The sequence below is a fragment of the Ambystoma mexicanum genome, chromosome 11 (genome assembly GCF_040938575.1).
Source record: "Ambystoma mexicanum isolate Mex_15411 chromosome 11, UKY_AmexF1_1, whole genome shotgun sequence".
Lineage (NCBI taxonomy): Eukaryota > Metazoa > Chordata > Amphibia > Caudata > Ambystomatidae > Ambystoma > Ambystoma mexicanum.
Genome location: NC_090934.1, coordinates 21,307,933 through 21,320,745, shown reverse-complemented (window position 1 = coordinate 21,320,745; position 12,813 = coordinate 21,307,933). Strand labels below are relative to the sequence as shown.

The 12,813-nt window shown below is 46.9% G+C and overlaps 1 protein-coding gene across 1 annotated transcript in view; it reads left to right on the top strand.

Annotated features, from left to right (window-relative positions):
• Positions 1–12,813, top strand: part of LOC138503007 (antizyme inhibitor 2-like) — a 216,363-nt gene that overhangs the window by 51,974 nt on the left and 151,576 nt on the right. Inside the window, exon 4 of the mRNA XM_069622439.1 lies at positions 5,138–5,311. Coding sequence (XP_069478540.1) covers positions 5,138–5,311 — 174 coding nt within the window. The remainder of the gene's footprint in view (positions 1–5,137; positions 5,312–12,813) is intronic.

The following is a 12,813-nucleotide window of genomic DNA, read 5'->3' as shown; positions in this document are numbered from 1 at the left end:
AATGTCTAGGGAGTGAGCAGGGAGGGATCTAGCATTGATGAGGGCTCCTTTCAGGTGTGTCACGGTGTCAATATTGTCAGTATCCTTAATGTTAGTTTTTGAAAGTTTCAGTTTTTTTTATTTTTCTTTGTGGTGTGAAGGTTGTTCCGAAGGTGTTTCAGCAACCCCCGAGGAGCTACTACATTTGAAAGCAAAGCATGTTGATGATCAGAGGAGGAGAGTGTCTGGTTTCCATGGGAGGAGGATTGGTTTCTGTAGGTGTAGAACAGGGTAGCCGATGAACCCTTTCTGGAAGAGGAGTGTGTGCTGGAAGCTAAGCGTTTGTTTCTCAGAATGGCAGTTCATGGAGTGAGGAGGGGTGTTCGGTTTATTTCGCAGCTCAATGTGGTCTGGAGTAATCCCCTCATGGGTGTGCAGTGGAATGAAAGGGGGTAACTTTGGTAAGAAGTGAGTTGGAGGAATAGTGTGTGAATGCAGGAATGAGGATGCCATCTGCAGTCTCTGTAGGCTGCGTGTTCGTAGTGCTTCCGTTTAAGATTAATTGCAACTTGCTGGTTGCAGCAGGAAGCGTTGAAAGGGTTAAGGGAGGTTCCATAGTACAAATACACCAGTCTCTTCTGGTTTAGGGTGTGAGACTAGATTTAATGTATCTGGGGCTAGGGATAGAGGCCTAAGGCAAGTAGGCTGTAGTTGTGGGTCCTATTTCAGAAGCTTGCAGAGGAGCGCCCGTGCAATGAGTAGGTGTTGGAAGTTTAGCAGCAGACTAGAAGTTAATCAGCTATAGTTATGCACTTAGGTGAACTTTACATGTAGATGGCAAAATTGGTCCTAGGTAAGCTACAACCTGAGTGATACAGGTGGGGCAGAGAGTTTGCCAAGGCAGGAGCACAGCTAGATTTGAGGCTTATGCTGAGAGTGGGTCCTATGTAGATAACGCAGGCAGAGAGACAGGTGATTCATGTGGCCTTGTTGTAGTTACATATGAATGCAGTAGGATACAGGCAATTAAATATGGGAGCACAGTGATGCAAACAATTACGTGTGCAGGCAATACGGGAGCATAGTGATGCAAAAATTAAACTATTAGTGGCAGGCAATATGGGAGCACAGCAATGCAACAATTAAATAATTAAGTGTGCAGGCAATACAGAGTTTGTGCTGTTTTACAGTGTGGCACACACAGATGGTTAAGATGTGTAGTCTATTAGAATTTGGTAGAATATAAAAGGAAAACTGTCAGTCGGTTTCAGTTTGCTTGCACATAGTCGGTATCATGGGGAGGCACGCAGGCAGTTCCAGTTGAGTGGGTTACACTCTGGTTGACGGCAAGAGATGGGGGCCGCGCAACATTGGGGTTAGGCTGGGAAGTGAGCGGTGGTCACTCAATTCGCAGAAATGTGTGCGTGAAAGTACAGTCCAGCTGGTCATTCACCAGGCCAAGGGGAGCGCAGTGCTTTAGTGCAACTGACAAGATACTTACTAGGTAGGCCTGCCGCTTATTAGAATTTCCCTGGGTTGATGGACTTTCATGCGGCGACAAGGAGGCAGCGCATCGGCGCACCTCCACGCTCTGACAGGGGCCTTGAGCATAGATATTGTGGGAAGAGGTGGCTATGGCTGCGGAACACAACCCGGATGGCAGAGAAAGGGATGGATTTTTTTAATATTGTAAAAGATGACAAGGACGCAATGTGTCAGTCGCTCCAGTCCAGATTGGACTCAATTAACAGAGTCAACCGAGCAATGGCAGCTACTACTGTCTCGCAGAGATTTGCCTGGTTGCGTAAATCTGGCATTGGACCAGATGTCCAAGCGAGGCTTCTGAACATTTGTTTTCCCCAAGGCGGATGAAAGCTTGGAAAAGCTTCATTCCCCGAAAGCAGTGTCAAAATCTATGTGTGCAGCAATTCGACAGCTGCAACAGACCCACACGGCTTCTCAAGGTTGGAGGGGCCGGTCCTTTCGCTTTTTTTCATCAGTTGGAAGGATAAGTGCTCAGAGCACACAAAGGGGCTAGAGGAAATTTCTTCGTAGTGGATGAGTTGGTAGGTCTGCCAAAGCAACTGAAACCTCTTTGAGGCCTTGGTCCACCGGACCGTGGTGGTGGGCAGGCTCACTCAGCATCTGGGAGAATGGCGGGGCATTACTTCCGATGCTTGAGCCCTACTAACTGTAGCCCAAGGTTACTGCCTCCCATTCTTCAAAAGGCAACCAGGGATGGTACTCCTCTAATTTCGGGATTGAGACCTATCTTGGACTTGAGATGCTTGAACAAGTTCCTCAGGAAGGACACATTCATGATGGTCACTCTTTCTCAGATCCTTCAGGCCCTCCAGCTCCAGGATTGGATGGTATCATTGGACCTTCAGAATGCGTACTTCCATGTGCCTATTCATCCCAAGCACCAGAAGTACCTAAGGTTCGCCATTGGCAGTTCTCATTTTCAATTTCAGGTTCTGCCATTCGGGTTCACCTCCACATCAAGGGTTTTCCCCAAGTTGATGGCGGTAGTTGCAGCAAGTCTAAGGAAAGGTGTGGGATTCACATCTACCCCTACCTGGACGATTGGCTGATCAGGGCCCGTTCTCCCGAACAGGTCCTGGAACATCACAGCATTACCTGCCACTGTTTCCGCAAGCGTGGCTTCTCCCTCAATTTCAAGAAGTCCCACATGATACCTTCTAAGAAGCTTCAATTCATTGGAGCTGTCCTGGATGCTTCCACAGGGAAGGCCTTGCCACCCAAGGTGAGGGCTCAACATATTCAGCAGATAGTCATTACTTTTCAAGATGCCCAACGTCTACTGGCGTTTGACTTGCTACGGTTGCTTGGTCTCATGCCATCCTGCATTTGTCTGGTACCAGAAGCCCATCTGAGAATGAGGTCTCTTCACTGGACCCTCAGATCCCAGTGTTCACAGTTCTCTGGCAGAATTACGGATCTACTTCACATAACAAGCTGGATTGCATAGGAACTCCTGTGGTGGGCATACGATGAGAATGTGTTGAAGGGGGAACCCTTTTGGAAACCATGGCCAGAGATAACTGTGGTTACGGACGCCTCCCTTACAGGTTGAGGAGCTCTTGCTGGTCTCCAGCTGACTCCATACTACACATCATTCTTTTGGAGCTGAGGGCAATCACGCTAGCTCTGATGGCCTTTCTGCCCTCTGTACGGGGAAAGAATGTCCCGATAATGATGGAAAAACAACGTGGCCATACATTACCTCAACAAGAGAGGAGGCCTAGGGTCACTACCACTGTGCAGAGAGGCAATGCAGCTCTGGTCTTGGGCACTGCAAGAAGAAATATCTCTTTTGGCTATTCAGCATGCCAGAGAGGAGAACACCGCAGCGGATACTCTGAGCAGGCAGAGCACAGTCTCTCACGAGTGGGAGTTAACTCAGGAAGTCCTTCAAGAGATCTTCACACTTTGGGGAAACCCTCAAGTGGTTCTGGTTGTATCCAGCCTCAACAGTAAGTGCAACCTGTTCTGCTTCAGGGAATTTCCTTAGAGTGGAGCTCTGGGAGACACGTTTGTAGTGGACTGTGAATTTTCACTCCTGTAAGCGTTTCCTCCAATCCCTGTCATTCCTGATGTCATCAGGAGGTTGAGGAAGTTTAGGAAGCCCATGATCCTCATTGCTCCGGATTGGGTGAGTAGAAACTGGTACCCGGAACTACTGGACATTTACATCTGCCCTCCAATTTGTCTTCCCCAAAGAGAACCTGCTCTCGCAAGAGGAAGGTTTCTTTTTTCGTCCAGAAATCAGGACCCTGAACCTTCATACCTGATTTCTGATAGGTTAAGATGCAAAGATTGGGACCTTCCAGAGGATGTAATGGAGGTGCTGCTTTCGGCCAGTGGAACAAGTTTTGCAGCTGGTGCAGACACCTTCTCTTGTGACACACTGGTGGTGCTGTCCTTTTTGCTTAATTTAGACCATCAGGGGCTCCAAGTTGCGAATGCAAAGGGATAGTTGGCAGCATTGTTTTTTAAGTGCTCGCCAGAGCTGGGATTGCATTTTAAGGTCCCTATCGTGATCCAGTCTCTAAAGTGGTTAACTAACGTTTTACCCCCTGTCCCATTCATTGTACCGAACAGATTATGCTGCCTACTTTTTATCTGCCTCCACATCCTTCCAAAAGGAGGAGAGTTTTCATTGCCTAGATACAAAAGGGGCATTGAGTTTCTACATCAATAGACTTGCAATACTCAGACAGGATGATCAACTTTTTGTGGGATATGCTGGTCACAACCTGGGTCAAGCTGTAACCAAGCAAACCGTATCCCATTGGATTATTTTATGCATTTAGGATTGCTACAGTTTGGAGGGGCAAGATGTCCCTACCGGCTTACAAGCCCATTCTACCAGGAGGTCTAGCTACTTTTTTGGCTTTGCAACGGGAGGACGAGAATTACAACTTGATCTTCTCTTCATACCTTCACAAGGCATTATTGCCTGGATTCTGCATTGGGTCAGGAGGCGAAGTTTGGGAAAGATGTCTTGCACAGCATTAATGAAAGGTAAGTTCTCTGTTCCCACCTCCTACAACACATGGCTATGGGAGTCTATCTAAGATGAGGAATACGCAGGAGGAAGCAATCCATTTGAAGAACATATTACTTACCCCTGGTAATGTTATTTCAACTGGATGTTCCTCCAACGTATATTCCACATCACCCTCCCAATCTGCCCCTCTACCTTCAGGAGAATTTCTGTGTTTTGCACCTACCTCTCTTCCAACATCAGGTCACCTTGTGGCCTCAGGGACGTCTGTGGATACGAGAGTGGAAAAACTGAAGTAACGGATGCGGTGCATACTATATACACCAATGTCAAGCTCGAGAGCAGACAGAGGCTGCTTAGGGACACAAGATCGACCACACGACGACTCACCGCTGCTGTGAAAAACAATTGATGAAGTAGCTGATTGTAGATGGGATATATCAAAGATGAGAAATATGTGGTAGGAACATCCAGTCGAAAGAACATTGCCAGGGGTAAGTAATTTTTTCTTCTAGTTGGTTCTGTTAGAGAAGGGTGTAAGCTCTTTACCCAACTGTTCAGAGGGATGTGACGCAACTGTTATGGTATTGTGTTATAACATTTCTTTTCTCTTCTTCCCATCTCCAGGATGATAAAGATGCCTTCTTTGTCGCCGACCTGGGGGATGTGGTGAAGAAACATATACGATTCCTGAAGGCCCTACCACGTGTGAAGCCTTTCTATGCTGTCAAGTGCAACAACAGTCGAGAGATTGTGCAGATACTGGCGGAATTGGGGACAGGCTTCGACTGCGCTAGCAAGGTAACGAGTACTCTGAAAAGGGCTCCGCCCGGGAGAGTGTGTGGGTGTGTGTTAAGGATCTTTTCTGTCCTCATAACCGATACATCTGTTTGTAGCACAAATTATCTGAGAGCTATGCACAATAAACAGCTTACCAGCCAAACATAGCTTCATATTAAATTACATTTTAGAGAATTTGAACATTAAACTGAGCACAACCAATCTGAATGCTTCGGATTCAGGCACTAACTGGAAATAAGTGAATGCACTTCAAGCAATTTCCCTCCTTCTGTTGCTTGTGTGCGTTCTGCCTTGGGCTCAGGATTTGCAGTGCCTACAGTGCTTGTAGTGCACCAGATGTGGCCTGCCCACCTGTGTGCATGCAGTAGTGTACAGGAGGGTGTGTTTTGGTCTCCAGTTTTGTCATTCTTCGTAGCTGCTGTTTGCCTTGTGGTCAGTTATCGTTCCGCTCCTCATCTCTGGGACACCATACTCCCACCACACTCTGTTTTCCATGTTACTAGTCACAGCCGGCGGGCCAACCAACAACTCAAGGCCACGGTATCGTTATTGAACATATCAGAAAATCAGGAGATTTAAGTATGACTGATGCCAAGTTGTGGGGTTCTGGAAAAGGTACAAATAAATCAGAATTTGTTGGGACTGTGGTCCTCAGTTCTTCTCTCTTCCCTTAAAAATTCTGCCTTCCTGCGGAAACAGTCACTCACAGTCCGTGGGGGTTTTGGTTGCTCTGCAAATCCTACCTGGCACCTTGCAGAGTCTTTCAGTCTTTCTTGGCCTGGGATGCTCTTGTCAGGGTTTTGCATTTGTGCACTCAGACTTCTGGAATACTTGGGTCATCTTGATAGGAGTCAGGTTCCAAACTCTAGCTGGTTTTGAATGATTGGATTACAAGATTTCTCCCCTCACATTCCTCCCCATCCGTGGGCCAGGCCAGACTTGGCTGCTTATTCCTTTTGGCCAAAAGCTGTTACTCGACTCCTCTCCATCACGTTATGGTTTTGTAGTGGGTTGGTCTCCTGGGGTCTACCCTCTTTCTCCTCTCTTCTCCCCTTCACTCCTTTACTTCAACACTCCTATCTTCTTTCTCCTCTTCTTCATTCTTGTTTTTTCTCTCTGGCTTTCTCTATTCCTTCTCTGGCATCCTCACTGTGGCGCAATGCAGCTTGTTCTTTCACCTTAACTCTCTGCCTGTCCCTCCTTTCTGCCATCTCTGACGTCCCCTTTGCTTGTGCTCCTGACTCTGCCTCTCTCTTAGTCTCTTCCTCCTCCCCACTGACAATTTCTTAACCTCCTCCTTGTCTTTTTTCCTTCTTGCACTTTGGCTTTTTTCATCACCTCTGTCCGTCTTCTCACTCACACCACCTCTTTCGCTCTCTTCTTCTCCCTTCCTCTGCTGTTAACTTTCCATCCATCACCTCGGCACTCCTATCCTCCGCTCTCAATGTTTTCAACTCCACATTACTTTCTCCCCTTCCACTCTACCCTCTTCCATCACTGTTCCTCTTTCTTCCACCTCAACTCTTCTATCCACTGCCTCTTTTCTCTCTCCCTTCTCTACTTTTCCTCTCTCGCTCCTCTGCTCTCCTCTTTCCCCACTCACTGTCATCTCACTTTCTGCCCTTCCGCTGCACTGCCACACTCCAAACAACTCCTCCCTCTATGTTCCTGACTACCACTGTAACTATCAGCCATGTTCCCCTTTATCCCTGCAGGGGCTCGTATCAGGGTTCTTCAACTGGATAAGTGTTTAGCCGTGAATCTGGTGTGGACGTGTTACATGTTTCGGATTCATGTTAAAACAACACATTTTTTACTGAAAGCACTCAGATAAAAGGTAATACCCAATCTGACCGATTTCTTTTTTTGTTCGAATGGGAGATTCGATCGAATACGATCAATGTGATCAAATCTCCCATTCAAACAGCATTATAATGAACAAGGGGAGCGGGGGTTTTAGGGTGGTGTCCTCTGCACCCTTGTTCACTATAATGTCAGCGGGGGTTGCACGGGTGTCCCCCTCACCCGGCCCCTTAAAGTTTTATAAAACAAATAAAAAGGGACCCTGCAGCATCGGATCCGACCCACGTTAGAGGGATGGATCCGACGTTACAGGCGTGCAGGAGGAGCGGTGGAGGTGGCAGGGAGACAAAAGGTAAGTAGGGGAAGGGGGTGGGTGGTTTGGAGTATGGCCGGATTTGGGTTGTTTTGCCAAAGTGAAAACAGATTGGCTGTGAAATTGACTATGGTCAATTTTGCCGCCAATCTTTATACTTCGGTCAAACAACCGAAAACCAAATAAAACAGGCAGCATAGTTGCACAAAAATATGCTAATTAATTAGGCCTTTAACTCTAAGCAGTGCCATAGATAGCCTCACAAGTCTGATAAATGGTTCAATGTTTTTTATTTACAAGTAAAGGTTCTTGGGTTTTTGTTGGGTGCTGGTATTGGCTGCCGGGTAATGTAACACAAGGGCTTTTCTAGCTAGCCCCTCAGTTTCCCCTGGACTCTCTCCACCCCAGCCCAGGCATGGCTTGAACAGTACAGCTTGGTAATCCTGATTGCCTAGTGTAGCCTTTCTACCATGGGAAGGCCTAAAAGTCACGGGCCTATCAGTGTGACTCCCACCGGGACTTCTTAAGATACCCTACTCTTTCTCTCGCTCAATTTTCTCCTCTCCTCCTTCATCTTCCTTCCTCCTCTGTCCCTGGGTTCTTTCCACATTCTCCCCCCACCTTTCCCTAGCATTTTCCTCCTCCTCCTGCTGTCCTCTCCATTGCTGACCTTCCCCTCTCCACTGTTCCCTTCTATTCTCACACTTTCTCTTCCCTCCATGCTAGTAATACTCTCCCTCCCGCTTTTTGCCTTCACCCTTATACTGTTCTCTTACGCTCTCCCCTCCTTCCAGTGCCATTCACTTCCACAATCACAACTATACTCTTTTTCTACTTGTACCACTTTATCACATACAATACCTCACGTGTACTCCTATCCAACTGCTTGTCAGGAAAAAGCTGCACTCCTTGTCTTTTTGGTATCGCTGGAGAAAGAGACACCCGGTTCACTTGTTGTCCCACCCAAGATGGCGCCCGCATATCTCCCGACTTTTACATCATTGTTCGCATTCTAGTGGATTCCAAGATGGCGCCTGACTTTCTATTGTGGCTTCACGGAAGACGCTGAGATGAGGGATATTCCAGTCACACGGTAAGGACTTTGCATCGCTTCTTATCCTGGCGCTCCATACACCCGGTTCCTTTCTGGTGTCTCCTAGCTTTTATTACTCCTCGCTTCATTTGCTATTAGCTTTCTTCCTTGCCCTTTTATGCCTTCTGCATTACATTCTTGGATGCGGTTGCTTTACTCGCCTGCTGTTGTTTCAAAAAAGATCTTTTAAAGAGTTTTATTCCCCAGAGGATTTCCCTTTCCTACATCCCGCTGACCACACAAACACCTGTTTCTATTCAGGAATTTGGATGGTTTTTGGGCTGTGTGCATTTACTTCATGCAGATCCATAAGAAGAGCAGGTCAATGCTTACATCGGTTATACAACTGTGATACTGCTTACATTTCTAACTGCCCTAATGCTATTCGTTGCGGGCTGCCCGTTCGTTGCCATGGTTACTCCTATGTTAAAACATAAAAGTGCATTAAGCATACTTAAACAGTTGAGCTCTTCATTTCATTATATAGTAAGAGAGAGAGAGAGAGAGAGAGAGAGAACTTTATATTTACAATCCAACCTTATTTATATTTTCATTGTTAGCTTTCATTTAACACAGAAACAATTTTTGTCAATGTACATTTTTTTTTGTTGTCAATCTTTTACTTTGTATCCATGTTTAATATTTATCATTTTGCTTTCCTCTTTATTGTGTATTCTCTGCTGTTGTCTGTGCTTCCTGTTCTCGTTCCTCTTGGACACTGTCATATGCTTTACGTACGTCGGTTAAATGTATCCAATATCTCAAGCCCTTTACTTTCACCGCAGTCGGTGTGCAAAATATCACTTCATAAGGGCTATGAAATCTTGGGCCATTCCACCTTCGTACAAAACTCCTGACATAAATCATGTCCCCTGGCATTAACTGCCCTTGTGGGCTTTGCTGAACAGATGTTACTACCTCATTCCCTTCTTCTTGAGTAAATGGTGGCGCTAGCTGCCTTGATATCATGCGGGCTGCTCTTGTGAGTTTTGTCAGATAATCAGTAAACTCTTCTCCTAGTATCGTGGCACTTTTGTGTGCATCTGAATGCCTGCGGAGTTGAGAGTGTGCTGTGTGCATGCGCCTTCCCGTCACAATCTCTTGCAGTGACAAATGGTGGTCCTTGCTTGGCTGATTTCTCAGCTCGAACAAGGCCAGAGGCAGGCAATGGACCCAGTTCTTTTTAAGGGAAAAACACAATTTTGACAGCCTACCTTTTAGGAGGCCGTTGATCTTCTCAACCACGCCATTGCTTTGCGGATGATAAATTGAGCATAGCTTATGTTTTATTCCTAACAGGGCTGTTACTTCCTTGAACAGCTCGTTAACAAAATGAGTGCCATTATCTGAGCGAATCACGTCGCAAATTCCCCAGCGCGGGAATACTTCCTTCACTAAGAACCTTGCAGCGCATTTGGCATCAGGTCGTGCGCACGGCGCTGCTTCAACCCATCTAGAGAATGGACAGACAACCACTATCTTATACCGTGACCCATTACACCTTTCCCCCATATCTGCATAATCAATATGCAGCTCTCTGAAGGGCCCTACTGGTTTGGGTATTGTTCCACGGAGTGTCCTTAGTGTCATTCCTGAATTGTATATTTGACGTGTTATGCATTCCATTGCTAGTTTTGATATATGTTCCTGGAGCCTGGCACAAACCAGTCTTCTTGTATCTCTGCTGCTATGTGTTGTTTAGCATTGTGGGCTGGGAAGTGTAGTTGCTAAAATGCTATTTCTAACAGTTTGAGGGGCATTACCACCTTCCCTGTGTTATTCTGACGCCACAAAAGATCTGTTGCTGATTGACTACAACCTCTCTTTTCCCACAGCCCTTTTTCCTCCTCACTTGCTCCTTCTTGTAACTCCAGTATTTGTGACACAGGCATGGTGTTGTATCCGTCCGGGAGCTCTTCTACTACCTGTTGGTGCATTAGGTACTCACCTGTTATTTCTTTTACTAAATAGGACGCTTCCTTGTGAAGGCAAGCGTCCCCAGCCAGCACGATCCTCCCCGCAATGAGAGACAATGACGTACTCTCCCAAGTCGGGAATAAAGCCAAGACAGAGTGCGGGTGAGCTTAAATGGGAGTTTATCAATCAGAATAGGGCATGCAAAGAACTCTGCAAACTCCGAGAGCGCTCTGTCTGACAATAGCAAAGACAGGCGTATATATTTACAAAAAACGTCATCAGTGCCTACATACTATAAGGGGCACAAGTTCAATGGGATTGGGTGGCGATGACTAACTATAGGTGCTGCTGCGATGTGGTTGGCCTTGGCTGGAGGACGTCACTGGTCAGCCTCGTGGTTTGGGCTGGGCCTGGCAGGTCAGCTGAGTTCATCCGGGCGGTGCTGTTGTGCCATTGTGGCCAGTGTCAGAGATGAATGTCTTTTCCTGACCTATTTGCCCTATGCCATGCACACCGCAGTCATTCAGTCATTGCAATGTTATCTTCTTTAGTAAATCTATCAATAGGTTATTCTACAGGTTAATGCAACACAGGAGGAATGCACCTTGTGAGGGGTTTGATGGTGATTTATCCGTGCATGGTTACCAGTGTCCTATTTGACCGGTACCGTAGGTCGTGGGGCTAAATCTCCGGGCATGGGACGGGCGGTACATGTCTTTCTGTCTCGTTAGAAGTTATTATGAATGGGCTGTTGTGTGTTGCCACAGTATTGGGTGTCTTCGTTGCACCGGGTCATAAGTCTGAGGTGTTCCGGGGGGTTGTGGGGTTTACGAGGGGGCGCCTTGGATTTGTGTATTCAAGCGGAGGTTTACTGCTGGGCTGTAAATAATGCAGGTGGCAGGCCGTGGCCTTGGGTGCTGTAGTGGGGACTACAAATCTTTGAAGCGGCTCCAGCCTAGTTGGGGGAGGTGGAGCAGCGTGGCGCAGGCCTTAGCTCTCTTATTTGGCAGACTTTGCAGGGTGGGGGGGGGGAATGGCCTTGCACATATTCACAAAGGTATTTTTCTCGTGTGTTGCCGACTTTTGGTGAGAACATCATAAACATTTGAACATTCTTATAATACTCATTTGGATCACTTGAAAACATACATTTCAACTCACTACATGTCTCTCGAATATAGCCAGTCTGAGCACCTTACTAGTACATTATGTTTTAACAACTACAGCATTTAGTAATATGCATATATATTTGCATTACGTGAGGTAGTAGTGTGGTTGGTGGAACATAGAGAACGAGACCCGCCATTGTACGCGGCGGTAATGGCATATAAGGGCTGTAGATATGTACACATGACTGGCGCATTTGACCGCGTCTTTTCACACGAGCCTTATGTATAGTTACATTCGTCCTCCCCTGCACTCTAGCAGCATTAGTTCAGTTATGGCGTGGGACCGCGGGGTGTACGGTTTTCAATGATACATATAGAGAATAATCCCCCGGAATGCTTTTTATCATTTGCACACCTCTGCAGGGGTGTGGGTCCTCCATTGCTGGTGTCATGTAAACATGCGTTTCTTACAATAATTACACAATTTTACAGGTTTCTTTAGTAGAAGTAGTTTTATGGAAAGGATACACGTATTACAAGTAGTTTTTGACATTCGTTTTTGGGTATTTTTCTGCCTTCATCGGATGACCATTCTACAGTTCTTCCCATCACCCAGGCCTCGTTGACCGGGTCATGCTGGGAGCAATGATACACTGTGGACGATGAAATGTTACAGTGTTAGTATCTTATGCTAGCTCATGTCCGTCTTGTTCGTGGGAACGGGCTCACAGCGGATCTGCCAGAGTGCTGCGGCGACAGGGATAATTGAAACTCTCCGAGGGTGGGGGCTGCGCTACAGTGCGCTGAGCTCACACCATCTTTGATAGACAAAATGGTTTCTGGGCCTAGCTAAATTCAATACGTGTGGGCAATGTCTTCAGCAGGTGAACCCTCCACCACCTGGGCCCGGGTGGTCTGAGGGGACGCCCAATGAGCCATGGCCCTCACCTGGGGAGGGGATGTAGGCAAGGGGGGGGGGTCTTTTGGACCACTCCTCCCCTACATTTCCCCCCTTTCGTTACTTAAGTAACAAATTCTTTAACTCATTCAATCTCCTACACTCTTCTTCGTCCATAATTGCCTCATCCCATGCTGGTGTGCCTTTTATCGGCATCCAGGCTCTGCACACCCCCCTTAAGCTCTCACCCCTCCTAGCATATTCATCTGGGGTACAGGTTAGGTATATACATCCGCTCTCTCCTTCCAAGTCTACCCACACCTCCTGATACCATTCTAGTATACGGGGCTCTCTGATGATGGTGTGCCA